Source organism: Notamacropus eugenii, chromosome 2, assembly GCF_028372415.1.
Source record: "Notamacropus eugenii isolate mMacEug1 chromosome 2, mMacEug1.pri_v2, whole genome shotgun sequence".
NCBI classification, from domain to species: domain Eukaryota; kingdom Metazoa; phylum Chordata; class Mammalia; order Diprotodontia; family Macropodidae; genus Notamacropus; species Notamacropus eugenii.
Window position 1 is genome coordinate 138,633,036 of NC_092873.1, and position 17,436 is coordinate 138,650,471.

Here is a 17,436-nt window from a genome sequence, read left to right on the forward strand (position 1 = left end):
ACAACTTTGAGTGTCCAAAATTTCAATACACATGAAAAATACTCAACTCATATTTGTTGGTTGATTTCAGTGTATGTGTGTGTGTGTATGTGTGTTTCATTTGTGTATGGGTGTGTATATGTTTTAAATTTATTATATTGCATTAGTATCTCTGTATGCTTTTTCTGGAAAAGGCTTTGATCTTTCTATTTTCATTTCCTTAATTTATTAATATCTTTCCTTTTATTCTAAAGCTTAATGCCACTTGGCACTCCAATTTGTGATAGCATGAAAGGTGTTGTGCTCTCTTTTTGGTATAAATAATAAAGAGCAATCATCAAGATTATTTTTCCTAGTGGATATATGGTTAGATGCCTTATTTTGATAGTAAATTGTAAAGTACAACTTTTTTTTTTTAAAATACAATGTTAAAACAGAATTTGAATAGGAAAGTTTAATCAACTTTAAAGGATATGTGTTTTATTTAATTCTTCTTGGATATAAGGGAAAGGGGACATTCAAATAATTTATTTACATATTTTTAACTATAGTTTATAATTTGAAGAATGACTTGAAAACTTTAGTTTTATTTTCAGTGCTGTAATGAGAATCATAATATGTGTTCTCACTGTATTTTCTTATAGAAAATTTGTGTCCTGAACTGAGAGCAGATGGACAACTATTTATACAAATCAGTAGAGAGAACCTCCCTATTTCAGGTGAGCATTATAACTCCATACAAAGATATGAAAAGGCTAGATGTTGACACAATGTGTGTTATGCTGCTTTTTTTTCTAGGTGTATAATATATTAATTTGGGTGAGTCTTTGCCATTGGCCAGGGACAGTGTATTTTCTATTCTTTGAAATCCTCTGAGTACCTAGCAAAGTACTCTGCACATAGTAGGTATTTAAGACACATTTGTGGACTTGTATGGAATGGTATTTGCCATATGCTTTGCAACTTGGAGCCAAGGTAGAGATATTTGAAAGTTCAAATGCTGAAGATCCTGGCAAAGAATTTTTGGAAACTATTTTCACTTTTATAGAAAGAGGAGAAACAGTAAAAAAAAATCATCCAAGAAAAGGATAATGGACCAAGTTGAAATCTTGAGATTCAGAAATGATTTCTGAGTGAGTGAATGAAAACATTTATTAAAATTCTATGCTAAGCTACAAGTGTTGTTCCCTTGGAGGATGGTCTCAGTGACCTTGAATTAATGTTTTTTTCTTTATTAGCTTAGAAAAAGGAAAGTAGATTTTTCATTATTTCTTTGTCACCTTGTAGATCTGCAACCTAGTTCAGCTTATTAGTAATTCTTGTCCCCTTCTTAATATACATTGCCAGTGCAACCCTGGACAAGTCAGTTAATAATACTAATGATAATGGCTAACATTTATACAACACTTATTCCGTGCCAAGCATGGGGCTAAGAAGGATACAAGGAAGGCAAAGGACGGAGCTTGTTCTCAAGGAACTCATCGTCTAATGGGGAGACAATATGCAATCAACTACATATAAACAATCTACGTACAAGATAAACTGGAGATAATCAATAAAGGGAAGGCACAATAATTGAGATAGATCAGAAAAGACTTCCTATAGAAGGTGGAATTTATTAGGGAAGACAGAAAGTGGATATGAAGAGAGAGAATCGCAGGCATGGGGGACAACCAGTGAGATGTGGCCTTTGAGGAATAGAGAGACAACCAGTTTCACTTGGTTATAAAGTGTAAGAAGACTAATGAAAATAAGACAAGAAATATAGGTTGCAGATTGTGAAGAACTTTAAAAGTCAGAGGAGTTTATATTTGATCCTAGCAGAAATAAAGAAGGAATCACTGGAACTGATTGAGTAGGAGAGTGATATGATCGGATTTGCACTTATGGAAAGTCACTTTGGCAGAATCATTCTGCAACATCAAGAGAAGTCATTTCATCCTTCGGTCCCCTATATCGAGAAAATTTAATCTGGAAATTCTGCTGACCAACATTAGTAGCATTTGAAAAATCTCATCAATCAGTCTATATAGAGGAACAACAAAAGACAGCGTCTCCCCAATTTTTCTTAAGTTTTAACAACTGGCTGAACTAAATCATCATTTTTTTTTTGCAGGTTTTGATTTGGGAGATAGCTTTTCTCTGAAGCAAGTGTCCTGTGGAGGTGAAAAAACTTGTTTTAAACTGGGAAATGCACTTCTTATTAGAGATACTCAGTAAGTAAAACTATTATATTTCTAGCAGTTCCATATAACCTACTTTTCCAAATGATTAAACCTATTAACTCAGAAAATGGATCTTGATATTGTGTGGCTCTTTAAAGTCCTTAACCATTATCCCATTATCATGCCTTAAAGGATTCAGTGGCAGAGCACAATATCTCACAAATTCTGTGAAGGTGGAATGATTCTGAGTACAGACTCAAAATACGGGCGTATGTCTGTTGTCTGAGTCCCAGTCTAGTAAAGTTGAGAGAGACTCATCTTCAGAAGGTTCTACTCCAGGTAGGGGCAGGTTGGTGGCTTGGGGCAGCTAGGTAGTGTGGTGGATGGAGTGCCAGCCCTAGAGTCAAGAAGACTCATTTTCCTAAGTTCAAATCTGGCCTCAGATATTAGTGGTGTGACCCTGGGCAAGTCACCCAACCCTATTTGCCTTAGTTTCCTCATCTGTAAAATGATTTGGAGAAGGAAATGGCAAACTATTCTAGTATCTTTGCTGAGAAAATCCCAAAATCTCAGTCATGAAGAGTTGGACATGACTGAAAAACATCTGAACAACAACACCAGTGACAACTTTATGAGTTGAAAGCATAGTTCTTACGTTGTGATTGCACTGTCAGCTATCATAGTTCTTTCTAAGGTTCTAAAGTAAAAGATTGTGTGCTTTATATTGAGATGTTATACTCAAATGATACTGTATATTTTTCTTTACAATAAGTTTTCTATTAGAATTGCAAACACACAAATATATATATGTATATTTCTCTCTCTCTCTCCTTGCCTTTCCCCCCTCTCTTTTTCTCTCTCCCCCTCCCTACCACCCATCCACACCACCACTCCCACTCTCACGAGGCTTGACACAAAGTGTGCTGATGAAGTTATTTTAGGAACTTGAGGAAGTTGTGCCATTTATATAGTACCTACAGAGAACACTACCATCATATAAAAACATAGGAGTATAGGGACTGGATCTGTGATTTCTTTTCATAAGGAGTAAGAAAACTTCCTATAAAGGGAATATACCTTCTCTACAGCTTTAGAGAGTTTTAGAGACTTGCAAAGCACTGAGAGGTTTAAGTGACTTATCTAGGGTCACTCAGCCTGTACATGTCAGAGTCAAGACGCGAACCTAAATTTTCTGTGCACTATGCCATGTTACTTTTCACATGAGAGGAATTATGAGAAAGGAAATGAAAACAATTTTGAAGAAATATTTCAGCTGTTTGGAAGCACCAATTTTTTATTTTTAAAAGGCTATAATATTTTACTTTTCCCAAGGAGATTTTTTAAATGTGAGATTTTAAATCTCTAGAAACAATGCAGTTTGGTGGCTAACGCACTGTATTCAGAGTCCAAAGTTAATGTATGCTGTATTTGCATATGTTTGCTACATTTGCATTATTTTTTTAAAACCGGCATGTTGCCTCTTCCCATGGAGCCATGGTGTGTCCAAGGGCAAATGACTTTGCTTTTATGTGTTGGAGCAACTTCATTTATATTCTTTCTCTTTTCCTATAGTTTATAAGAGTCGGTCTTTATTCTTCTACTGATTTGAATCATAAAGAATAGAAATTACTATAAATAAGAACCCATATTCTTAGTGTTCATGTTATACACTGAGAAGGATAAATAAGAAAAAAAAAGCTCTCCTGATAGAATCGCATGCAGTAACTTTCCTTCATTCTTGATATTTCCCCTCTTTTAATTTAAAGACATATTTTCCATAATTTTCTTTGGGAATTTGTGCTATATAATGGCTACATAGGAGCCTAAGAATTGAATGCCTCAGGATTTTTTTTATTGTCAGTTTGTTTTGTGACTGATTTGTTCTCAAAAAAAAAATATTTTTGCCTTGTATATCTTTAATTTTTAAAATGGCTTATTGATCCTTTTTGGTTTTGTACATCATCATAATTTCTCATCAATCATGACTTCTCTTCCCAGTTTCCCCCCACCAAAAGATTTAATGTTTGAAATATTGATAAAAAGATAATTTACTCTACAAATTAATAATAGTTGACATTCAATATTTTGAGGCCGCTATGGTGTAGTGGATAGAAAGCCAGCCTTAGAGCATGAAGACCTAGCTGCAAATCCTACCTTTGACACAAACTGGTTGTGTGATTCTGGGCAAGTCAATTGACTTCTCAGTGCTCTAAGCTACTCTCCTACGCTGCACAGAAGGTGCCAACCTACATTGGTAGAAGGGGTTTCCTCATCTGGAAGTTATCTGTATCTATGAAATCACAGGTCTTAGTCCCTCTCCCTATTAAGAAGAATAATAGCGAACATTTGTGCAGTACCTTAAGATTTGCAAAGCCCATTAATTAATAATCAGTTACACGAGAATGAATAGATAGTTGACACAGTGCTTTACAGTTTTTAGAACTAAGAGTTTGAATCTTGGCAGGTGGCATGTAAACACAAAATACTATTAGTTGACAGTGGAATCACAACATAAGAGTAAAGCAGAGTAAAAATAGCATCGAAGCTCTCTTTGATCTCACATAAAACAAAGAGGAGTGTCTCTATTTATGTGTGTTATTTCATTGTCATGCTGGGTAACCTAATATGTGAGTTAGCCAAGTTATCTGACTAGTCTGCTGAGAATCTCAACATTGGGATTTCTCAGGGTGAACAGCCATTGGACTCTCCTACTCTTAAATGCTCCAGATAAGCAGCATAGGAAAGTATGCAATGACTTGGATAGAAATGTGTCCTTCCCCCGCCTCCCTTCACCAACATTTTTTTCTCTTGGAAGATACACCCCTCCCAACATTACTTTTCAAATGATCTATTTAATATTTTAGGTGACTTTATTTGTTTTTAAAAGACATCGGACTTCAAAAATAAAATTCTCATTAAATGTTAAGAAATAAATATGGGCAAAAAGAGAAAGTCATTGAGTATGAGGGATTATCACAAATGATGGCCAGACAGAGTCAGCTGAGGCAGCTGCAGCTTCACTCAAACTTGTGTCTTAGCAATATTGAGTTCAGGTGACTTCAGGCACAGTCTCACACTTAAATTGGGTCAGTTGGTGACTGAAGAGCTTGTCAGAAGTCATAGAGAATCTACAGTTAGAATATTTTCTTTAACATTTTCTCATTACCAAATAATTTATTTTCATCATAAAGAGTTTTTATTAATAGTTTATATTATTAACATAATAATTCATTAATAATCATGGTTATTATTAATATATTACTAGTAACAATAACATATTAGTAGCAGTTTAAAGAAAGGTAGCCAGTTCTACTCCAGAACTCCAGTTCCATGTCAAAACTGAAGCTATGTGACTTCAACCCCTTTGTCTTCTTATCCCCATAAAATGTTGCTGATTTAAATCCCATCAGTGTAATTGAGTGAAGAAAGGATTAAAGTGGAAAACTTAAAGATTTTTTTTTTTTGGAGTCATCATTTTTGTGGAAACATTTCATACCATTTATTCATCAGTGGAGAGAGAATATATCTTTATGCGGGTCCAGTGACTGCTGTTTGTCCTTGAACCTCTATAAACACAACTATGTGGCACAGTGTTATATTTATTTTACAAACCTTTCCCTTTAAATCTCTACTTGATCCACTGGCATATGTAAATGACCTTTCTGGCTGTGAGTAGCAGAACTCTGGTACCTCTACTACAGGAAACTGGAGGGTGTCTGATTAAGCTGACTAGCAAGTGTCAAGTACCTTGGCATCTCTCCACTCACATTTCACTCAATCAGCCAAAGTGTAGGTAATAGTAAACTGTGCTGCTAGGGTACTTCTCTTGCATGATGCCATTTTGATTTTTCAATGAGACCAGAGTAAAGTTACAGCTATTTATATGTTTGTAAATAAGCCACCATGCAGAGTCAGCATGGGAAAATGCAGGTGATAATTTGTATTGAAATGGAAATGTTTCCTGTGACTGTGCCAGATGCATGAATGAAAAAGCATTTATTAAGCACTGAATATGTGTCAGACCTTGTTCTAAGTGCTGGAATATGAATACAAAAGAGCCAGCCAGTCTGTGCCCTCAAGGAACTTATATTCTAATGTAGATGCAACACCCATAGGGAAGTAATGGCTAGTGAGGAGTGTTTTGGTTTAAGAAGGTACAGGGATGGTAAGCAAAGTCATAGGAGAGTTGATTGATATGTTCTTAATAGATGCAATGCTGGTGCTGATTCAATTATTGTACCTAGAGCAAGATGTGGAAGGCAGGGAGTAGTCTATGTGGTATGGCAGGATAATCAGGGGTGAAACATAGTTGAAGATCTGGGGCCAGATAGATACAGTATCACTGATATCTACTTGCATACTCTAAGGTAGTGAGCTTGCTGGTCATTATGGCCCCAGTGGCTAGAGAAGTCAGATATTCAGCGAGCACTAGAACCTGTCAGAGATAAAGGGAACTCAAAGGTTATTTATACATGAGGTGGTGAATGTAAAGAGGGAAAAGAATTCTTGGTGTAGTGGCAATCAGCCAGATTTAGTCAGGTGACCTCAGGTTCAAATCCCAGCTCTGCCACCTACTAATAGTTGTGTAACCATACATCTATATAACCATGTACATGACTGTATCTCTCTGGGCATCGGTTTTCTCATCCATAAAATAAAGGGACTGGCCTCAATGACATCTACAACACTTTCCAGTTCACAAATTATCGTCCCATGATCTAAGTGTAGGGTGGATGGGGAAAGTGGATTTGGGGTTCCACAATGTATCTAGACTCTCAGAAGCCTGCAACACACCAACAACCAGAGAAAAGAGAGACCCCTAGAAGTTACTCAGGCTCTAGGGTTATAAGTAGGACCCAGCTGGGTGACTGTTCACGGGAATACTTAATGCTATTATCTAAGCATTTCTCCAAATAACAAACAATGGGCCCAGATGCCATGTTACTCAGTTTATAAAGTTCTTGTTTTAAGGAGAAAATCTTAGCTTGTTATTTTTGCAAATAGCCTTAATTATGGATGGAAGCAGGGATCATATCTTAATTACGTCTATGCAAGTTCTTTCTGGGCAAATTGGCGAAGTTTTGAATGAAAATACTCATTAAAGTTTCCATGGTGGGGGATAATCACATCATTATCCTGGCTTGTTTGGTAAACATGGCATTTACCAATGTTTCAATGGTTGCATTTAATGAAACTTGTTACAAATAAAAATCTGTTAGTAATTATGTATTTTAGAAAGGGTAAAGCACTTATGATAAGTAGTTTATATGTACATTTTATGTATAAATCAAGTTTGTAATTCTTATGGTACAACACACATCATGGGTGTTTACTAAGTCATTCCCAACTTAAAGAGGGAAATAAGCTCCATGTTGTTATTCAAAGTGATTTCTGTGAGTTGGTGGCTTTGGAAACTGAAGCATTTACTAAGGATATGGGGTGACATGAGTATAACAACGAAGATGAAGTTGTTTGTTGATAAAATTAAATTTTCAGATGGGGCCAGCCATATAAATGTGGCTAGAAATTTGGGGTTCTGTTAGCAAAATATTTTTATGTAAGGTCTTCTTCCCTTGTCAAAATTACAAAGTAAGTGGCTCTCCAAAAAAGGAATCCTTCTTTTTGTGGATTTTGCCTGGAACAGCGGTTACTCATATGATTTTACATTCTAAGAGACTGTAATAGGAAAGTGTTGTTTGGGGCTTCCTCTCTTCTCCTGCCTCTGTCTAAATAGTAATAGCAGACTTAGATATAAAACTTTTTTGGGGGGGCAAGGCATCGAGGTTAAATGACTTACCCAAGGTCACACAGCTAATAAATGTCAAGTGTCTGGAGTCATATTTGAAGTCAGGTCCTCCTGACTCCAGGGCCAGTGCTGTAGCCACTGTGTTACCTAGCTGCCCTAATGTAGAATTTAAAACCTTGCAAAGTGCTTTACAACACTGCTTGCATTTAGTCATACTATAAGCCTATGAGGCAAGTACAATGGGTTTACTATCCTCATGTTACAGATGAGAAAGGAGCCCAGAGATGTAAGGTGACATGCATATGGTCACATAGCTGGTAACAGAAATGATATTGAAACCCAGGTTTTCCTGACTGCAGTCCCAGAAAAGTCCAGCACTTTATTCTGCCATACTATCTCCCATTTTTCCCATCTCATAGTTTCTATTGTTCATACTTTTACTATTGGAATAAAGTTATAGAAATAAAACTTTAAAGCTGGAAGGAACCTTAGAGATCTTTTGGTCCAATCCTCATAGTTCATAGGCATCTACGCTCCCATAGCTGGTTAGGGGCAGAGGTATGAGTACAACCTAGGTCTCGATTCAAAATTCAGCATTCTGTCTAAACGGCAATGTCATCTTCCCACATTTTACATGAGTAATTAACTCTCAACAAGCAAAGTAACAGACCCTAAACAAGTGAGTAATTCATAAAGTAAGTGTTGTGTTTAAGTACAGTATTTTTAAAGAACCCTAGAGGACCCTGTTAATGTACTGAATATATTTCTTGTTGAATTGAGCTGTTGGGTTCTCTTTAATGCTAGGCCCGAGAGGGGCTTGCAGGATAGTAGAATTGCCTGTATTAAGATATAAAGAAGAGTATACGTCTGTTCTAGGCACTTACTTATTTGTGAATTAGGAATTGTTTCCTAACAATTGATTTTTAAACTAAAGAATTTACAGCTTCCAAATACAAATGACACTCTAGTACAGGAAATTTTCTAGTCAGTAAGACAGAGACAACAGAGTTTAATGGGAAAACCCTGGATTGTGCCTGGGAGACTAGATCTATAATTAATTAGCTATGTGTTTTGTGGCAATAAACATGAGCATTCTATACCTTAAGTTTTAAGTGAGTATTGGCCAAAATGTTCTCTATGGCCTTTTTCAGTTTTAGCATTCTAGGATTTTGTAACAAAAACAGATATCACTAATTGTTGTGCTCATTTCATTATCTAAGGAAGAAATTTCAAAAGAACATGTATTAATTGGTGGCTTTTTCATGAGAATGATTGCAACGGATTAAATTGACGTCTTGTAAGTCTAAAGGTCATCATGTATGTCAGTCACTGATTAAGAGGTCCTTGTCCCTGTTTTGTGTCATGGATCCCCTTGCCAGTGTGATGAAGCCTATGGACTCATATTCAGAATAAAGTATTTAAATGAGTAAAAATAAAATATTTCAGATTGCAAAGGAAACTCATTATATTGAAATATAATTATCAAAATATTAACAAAAATCAAGTTCATAGACACCAGATTAAGAAACTCTACATTAATATGATAATTGACAAGGGAGAGAAAAGAAATACATGTCTATCAAAAAATGGAGTTATGAGACAAAGTAAAAAGATTAGTTTGTACAGTTCCACAATAAGATGTGTAATATACCATACTAGAATCACAGAACATTAGAGATAGAAAAAAAATCTAGAAATTATTTTGTCCAATTGACTTCTTTTTCAGAACAAGAAATTCAGGTACAGAGATCTTACTTATTTGCCCAAGATTACCCAGCTGATGGCAGAGTAAGGGCTAGGAACCAGACATCTTGATTCCCTGTTTAATTCTCTTTCCAATATACCTATGAATTGTGATTATTAGGTAATTAATTTAATTTGGAGATTATCTTGTGCATTAATGGACCTTAAAGCACTTAAATCCCACTAAACTATCATTGTCTATCTTGTTATTTAAAACCTGCAGCACTTCCAGAAAAACAATACTCCAGAAGAGATTGACTTTGATTAGATGGTTCAGTATTAGGAACTCTTCCTTAACATTAAACATTATTCCCTTTGATTGTTTGTTTCAGTGTTTAAATGGAGAATAGCTATGGAGAATTTTAGACTATACCAAGAGAGGCATAGTGATGTGATAGTACCTCTGTGTTCTGCCTTGGTCAAACTGCCTCTGGAATATTGTTTTCAACCATGGGAACACTGATAAACTGGAGAAGGTCTATAGTAGGGTGACCAGGATGGTCAAGAGTTTCCATATTATGCTATATGAGGAGTAGCTGAAGGAACTGGGAATGTTAGCCTCAGGAAGAGAAGACCTAGGGAGCACATAGTAGCTATCTTAAAGTATTTGGATGGGTGTTATCTGAAAGAAGAATTTGATTTCTTTGTTTTGGCTCCGGAAGGCAGAACTAGGAGCAGTGAGTGGAAATAAATATGGGCTTGAGGTATGGAAAATCTTCCAACGAATGAGAGCTCTTCCAGAGTGCATTGGGCTACTTGGCGTGGTATAGTTTCTTCTTCATTAGAGGTATTCAAGGAAATACCAAGTAAGATTTATCAGTCAAGCACATATTGGACTAGACGGCCACTGACGTCCCTTTTAACTTTAAGATTTAGTGATTTAAGGTTGAAAAGGATATTGGAGGTCATCAAATACAACCCTATAATTTTACACTTGAGTTAACTGAGTCCTAGAATGACTTGCCTACAATCATTATAGGTAGTAAAAAAGAAAAAAAGGATGTTCAAACCTGGGTTATCTGATTCTAAATCCAGTATGATCACTGATTTATATATTTGAGTATGGAAGTCCTCCCTCCTCTGTTATAAAAGCTAGATTTCCTTCCTTCACACATGCCATTCAAGTCTAGAATTTCCATACGTTTCCTCATAAGGCTTATTTTCTTAACTCATTTTTTATTTTTACTGCTCTTCCCTGGAGTTTCTCCAAATATTCAAAAATCTGACTTTAATCCTAAAACACAAGTATATACAATACTTAAGTTAGGGGCTGCTCATTGCTTTACAATTCCTATATGCTCTATAACTTTTTATACATCCTTTTTTTTTCATTTTAGGTATGCTGTCATTTTGTAGAAAGGAAGTTCCCCAAATATGGCCATGTGACTTAGTTAGTAAGCTCTCCAGCTGTTTTCATGAAGCAGGCTGACTGTTACACATAAATCTTACTGTCATCACATTACTGTTTGTAATTATTAGTCTGGCAAGGAAAGTCAGTGAAATCTTGGGACTTTAAAGCCTTATTCAGCTTTTTTAAAAGTAAAATTTAAAGTTCAGAATAAGTAGAGTTTTGTTAAATAGTGATATTTATTAAAAACTGCATATGTCAATTTGAAATACATTTATAAAATTATCAGTATGCAGCACATGTGTGCTATTTAGGATGGCATTATATACAGAATACTTAGTTCCTCCAATGAAATCTCAGCTACCACAGTAAATAAATAATAAGCTAACATAACACATGTCCCTGAAAATGCCAAGAAAACTTAATTTATAAACAATAAATTGTCCAGGGCAATTATGCCTGGGGAAAGGGATATAAACTGAAACATTATTAACTGAGGGTCTTAAAATACTTTTCTTGGAAAGGCTTAGTGCTGCCAACATGAACCTCAAAAAATTTTTTCTGTATGTATTTATATACACAATATCCTCTCATGGATAAGAAAATCAAAACAATCATGACAATTGATTGCATGTGTACAGACTCAAAAACACTCCTAAAGACTAATTAATAAAAAAAGTTTCCCCATGAACATTTATGTACAACTGAAATTGTGACTATGGCAGTATTTTTTTTTTAAGGAGACAGAACTTTTAACATTCATTTCCATCAGTAAATGCTGGTAGAAGAAATCTTGTCAAATGAAACTGTTTTTGTTTCTGTCAGGTTGCAAATGGAACTGATTAATTTATATAAGAATCTAGAGACTTTAGAAGATGAAAGAATGCCACCTTCTCTTCAGACTATCACAGAGTTGGCACTCTTTAAATAAAATAATGAATTACGAGAATTTTGTTCAAATAAGGTAAAGAGAATGTGAGTGGGCTGAATTATTGTTAAGGCAAAAACTGCAAGCCAGCTTTTATCCTCCCTCAAATGCCTTAGAAGCTAAGAGAAAGGAGCATTGGGATAACTCTTCCGTCCTGACACTGCTCCTCCATCTCTTTTATCTACTAAATATAGATAAAGAAGCAGGGAAATAAAACAAGTTGTTGAGTTTCATTTAAGTTGTTAGAAAGGGATACTAAATAGGTAAAAAACCCCACATCTTAGATGGAGGGTAAAATCCAGTTTACTTTTTTTATTTTTATTTTCACTAACAATTAGTCTTTGCTTTGTGTGGAAAAGTGAAATGTTTCACATTTTGGGAGATGTACTCTGAATCAAAGATGATAACTGGGAACAAGTGGCATCGATTTATGTGTAATAAAGTCAGATGTAATCTCACTGGGTACATCTCATTTCCTGAGCCCCTTGTTAGTGTTCACACTAAAAAATGCAGTGCTAACTCTTAGAGATGTTGTTCCCGTAGATTATTCAGGCAGTCAGTTTATCAATCAGTGAAAAACTATTTAATTTGACATCCAGTGGTAGTGAAACCCTGTGCTAGGCATTTTAAGGATGGGGAAGATACAAAGAAATATCAGAAGCTGTCTTACAGGAGCCTCCATTCTAGTAGGGGAGATGATATGAACACAAATGGCATGAGATATATGTGTCTGATGGGTGGTATGAACACTATATGCTACATTAGTGCAGAGGAGGGAAACTTCTGACCGATAGATTCAAAAGAATCTTCATGAAGGAGGTCAAAAACCCTCTGACAAGAGGGAATGGTGGGAAAATCAGAGAAGTTCCAAAGTAGCAGAGTCCTGTGATGAATGAAGCGATGTTCTGAGTTGAGCTCCTTCCTTAAATGGAGGTTTTGGTGCTCATGGCTCCAATCTCCAATCAATGAGACAAGGCTGAGGAGATCTTGTGGGATGATGAGGTAATCTCAATAATGAGCTTCCTGGGGTACGGCGGGAAAGTTAGAAAACTCCCAAAGTAGTGCAGGCATGTGAGAAATGAGTACAATATATACATACATATATATGTATATATATAATATATAGGTATATATTATATATATACACATATGTATATGTGTGTATACTTATCATTATATGTGTATATATATAATATATAGGTATATATTATATATATACACATATGTATATGTGTGTATACTTATCATTATATGTGCCATTTCATAATAATAGCTATATAGTTCTTTAAAGTTTGCAAAATGCTTTATATATGTCACCTAACATTTTGAGATTCTCTGGATCTCTCTATATATGTACACAAGTATATGTACAAATACACAAATACGTATTTATCTATAGTATAGCTTGGTAACAGTTACTTTTATTCACTTTGTTCTACCAGTGTGGATGGTTAAATGGACCTTTTGCCCTCCTGTGGATTTCCCTGAGGCTGTGTTCTGAGGCTTGGTTCAATTAGTAAAATGACATTAGGAACATGAGCATTTTATATCAGTCTTGCCCTTGAAAGAGAATCCTTCTACTTGATCTTCTATTTGAAATCCTCTATGATACTGGAAAACATTTTAGTGTTTCTTTTAAACATTAAGTGGGTTTTTTTTATACCTCATTTGATGTTAATATTCGAAGTATTATTGAATTAAACCATCTCTGGGTCATAGTTGTCACAAAAAGTCATTTAATTTCAACTTATTTATGGAGATACCTTGTTTGAGGATACATGTGCAGAGGAAATACTTTGTTTACATTTGCATTTCAACCTATTGAGTCAAATGCTCTTTAAAAATCAATAAACAATACAATAGGATTTTATATTCTCTACGTTTCTAAGGGATTTGTGTGACTGAATATGTGGTTTGTTTTAGACAATTATCTGTGAAAGCCTATTTCTTCCTTTCTCAGATTTTAACAAGTATTAGAAATGGTATTATTAATTTTTAATTGTCAATTAAGTACGTAATTATTATAATTATAAACATTATTAATTAAATTATTAATTGAAAGAGTCCTGGAGGGTGGGGACTCCTGTTTTTTCCTTGTCTTTATATCACCATTACCTATCACAGAACCTTGTGGAACAGACCCTTAAGAAATGTTTGTCTAGTTGAATTGATGTGCACATCATACATTTTCAGAGAAATTTTTAGATAGGAGGAATTAGGAGTAATATAATAAATATCTGGAAAAAAATAGGATAAGGCTGAGTTATGAAGGCTTTTTAAATACTATACAAAGAGTTTGCATTTGATCTTAGAAGTAAAAAAGAGCAATTAAAGCTTCCTGAGCAGGACAGTAACATGATCAGACCTGTGCTTTAATATTATTTTGGCAGCTTTGTGGATGGTGGTTTGGAGAGGGGAAAGGAGAGAGACCAATCGAGAGCCTTTTGTAATAGTATAGATAGTAAGTTGTTGAGGGGCTGAACTAGCCACGTGAAGATAGAGAAGGGCAAGAATGAAAGAGATGTTGGAGATATAGAAGAGTAAGGAAGAGTGAAGAGTCAAGGGTGAGATTAGAAGAATGATAATGTTCTTGACAGGAATAAGGAAGATTGTAACAGGAGTGAGGAATGGGGAAGAATAGGTTGGGAAGAAACACAAACTCCCTATGGAACATTGCCCCTTCTCTCTCCACTCCAAATGGCCATCCTATCTTTGCTTAAGGATTTTCAGTAAAGGAGAAACTTACAAACTTTTGAAACAACTCATTTTATGTCTTGTCACTTATAACCATTTGCAGTAGAATGGTGGTAATAAAAATCAGAGGGTAAAGGCTCAAGGAATGAGTAAGCAGTGTGGTTAAGTAGAGGCAGTAAATATAGATTACTTCTGAGAATGTTTCAGGTTTTTTTAAAAAAAGAAAGTGATGGGAGAGTAGTTTCAGGTAATATAGCTTAGTAGAAAGTAAATTATTCTGTTTGTGGGGGGGGGGGTTGGGTTTGGGGTTTTTTGGTGTGTGTGTGTACTGGTTTTTGAGTGTCTCCAGAATACAAGAGACCTTCAATCAAACACATGAATTTTGACTCTGCATTCCTGAAATAATCTGAAATGATCATAGTTATTCAAGGAGGTATTTTATGTTGTGCCTAAGCAAAAAAAAAAAAAAATCACAGAGAAGCATGCCAGGGCACTGTAGCTCATTTTGGGGGAAACTTAGAGACCTCCACAGGAGAAGCTAGCTATAAATGACACTTGAAAGCATTAGGCTTTTATTTGTTGTATTTGAATTTATACAAGGGAAGTTTGCTAACTTGAAATATTTATAAGGAATGGGATGAGAAAGGAGGAAGAGGAACCAAATATATTGAGGTCTCTATCTCCAGCGGAAGAAAGTTTCAAGATTATTGAACAGAGTAAGCCAGTGGAAAACATCAATTCTGGGTGACATGTTCTTTAAGCCCGTTGTAGGAAGAGGAAGAGTTAATAACATAGTGAGGAGTGACCCTTCTGACCAAGTACTCAGCATTTGCTAGGTTCTCACTACTCCTTCTATTTTGTTGTGGGTATTTGTGGGTCCCTTGACCCATAAGGTAGGGTCAAGAGAGATCCAAGAGGTCCAGATGTTTTATAGGGACTGGAAGGGTCTTTAGCAGGTGGTGCATTTGATTGATTACCTCATATGTCACAGACTGGACAGTACCAATCAGCTAGGAAGCTGAAAGTTTTAGGAAGGAAGATTCCAAATCTGGGACATGTTAGGGCAGGTGTCAAGAGAAGGGACTGGGTGCTGAGAACCAAGGAAGGGGAGAAATTGTATCCAGAGCAAAAATGGCCTCTTACCAAAAAGTGCCCCCCTAAATGAGAGGATTTCAAACTACTACAGGGATTCATATAGATTCTTTTAGATTGATGGGCCCCGTGTAACAAGCATATCTTTTGGAAAGAGAAATTTATATCCCTATATAAAAAATGACAACTACGGTGTAAGTATTAATTCCACAATACATTTTGAAGTTTGCTATAATGTTTTAACTGTAATTCTATGAGGAATCTGTGAGGGGATTGATAGTTCATCACTTTCAAAGATTCCATTGCTTCTTAAAAATATAGCAATCATACCTATTATAGATTCTGTGGGAAAAGCTATTGAAGCTAGCGATGCCCTGGAGAAAAAGGATATTGTCGTGTGTCAACTGATAAATATCTGAAATACTTAAAATTAACTATACAAGTTGAAAATGATTGAGGTAGCAAAAGGATTGCCAGTATCATTTCCCATTCAAATTATTTCTTTGAGCCTCTCTTCCCTAGTTATATCTATAAAAGCATTTAACTTTCTACTTGTCATTTTGACAAGTTTTTAAACATACTAAAATATTTTATTAGATTTTGGTGAATTTTGGAGCTTAATAATTTATGTATAAGTATGCTTGTATATAAATATATATGTTTGTCTATATGTGTACACACATATGTAATTGGTTTCACCAGTTCCCCTGATTATGGCCATTAGTTTAGTGAAATATTCAAGTTCTCCAGGTACATGGGGTTGTATAGAATGAACATCTCAAAAGGTGGCTGAGTTTTTGACTAAATTTATTATATATTTTGTTGTTATATAGGTATAATTTGTGAGCCAGGGGATTTAGTAAGCATAAGAATTTAAAAAATTCTTCCTTCCATCTGAATTATACATTGGAGAAGTCACTGTGCTTCAAATACATTTATTTCAGGGATGATCCCCAGGGAAAATAAAAGAAGGAAGGAAGAATAATAAAAAAATAGAACTATTTAGAGGAGGGGAAAGTGAGATTTATAAGAGTTAGTCTCATCATCTAGAAAAACTTATTGAGTTAACACAAATGAGAAGATCAGGCAAAATTCCTGCTTTGGAACATATTGAGACAAGTTTTATTCTGAGGTCTTTTGGAAACTTGGGCTCTAGGATCTAGATAGGTCCAGGCAAATCCCAATCAACTGTGAAGCAGAACATAAAAAGCTAGAATATCAGAAAAGCTTTAGAACTTAAGTAGTGTTTCATGGGCCTTTTAAACCATGGGAAAGTATGGTACTGAGAGACTTCCCATGTCTACTAAGATAGGCTTGCCCTCTCAAATCATAGTCCACTAATAGAAAAAAAAAGTTGGGCCATGGACAGGATTTTGTCCATGCTAACCTTGGTTTCAAATGTAGTATCTGTTTCAAATGACTTTCAGACTCTTGCTACTGCATCTTTAAAAGTCAAAAGGAATGTCACAGAAAAGGCAGTTTGGGTTAGCAGATTGAAGTTAGTTGAAAAATGTCTTTTTATGAAGTGGTTCTCTCTATGAAGTCGGGGAGAGAGTGTGCATGTTTTGTCTGTTATCTATGAGAATTCTTCATTTTTTTCAGTTCTATTTGGCTCTTAAAGATACAGTAGCAATCTTTGTTTCCCCATTAACAACCAGTCTCAGTTTGAATCCCCTCTGCAAACACAAAAGGGCTAAGATTTCAGTCTTGGTAGATATGGTGCTAAATACATCATCACCCA

General features: G+C 35.4%; 1 protein-coding gene across 1 annotated transcript in view; it reads left to right on the forward strand.

The window, feature by feature from the left end:
* The window catches only part of COL19A1 (collagen type XIX alpha 1 chain), a 408,633-nt gene that overhangs the window by 20,989 nt on the left and 370,208 nt on the right, over positions 1-17,436 (forward strand). The window contains exons 3-4 of the mRNA XM_072642569.1: positions 624-698; positions 2,096-2,195. Coding sequence (XP_072498670.1) covers positions 624-698; positions 2,096-2,195 — 175 coding nt within the window. The remainder of the gene's footprint in view (positions 1-623; positions 699-2,095; positions 2,196-17,436) is intronic.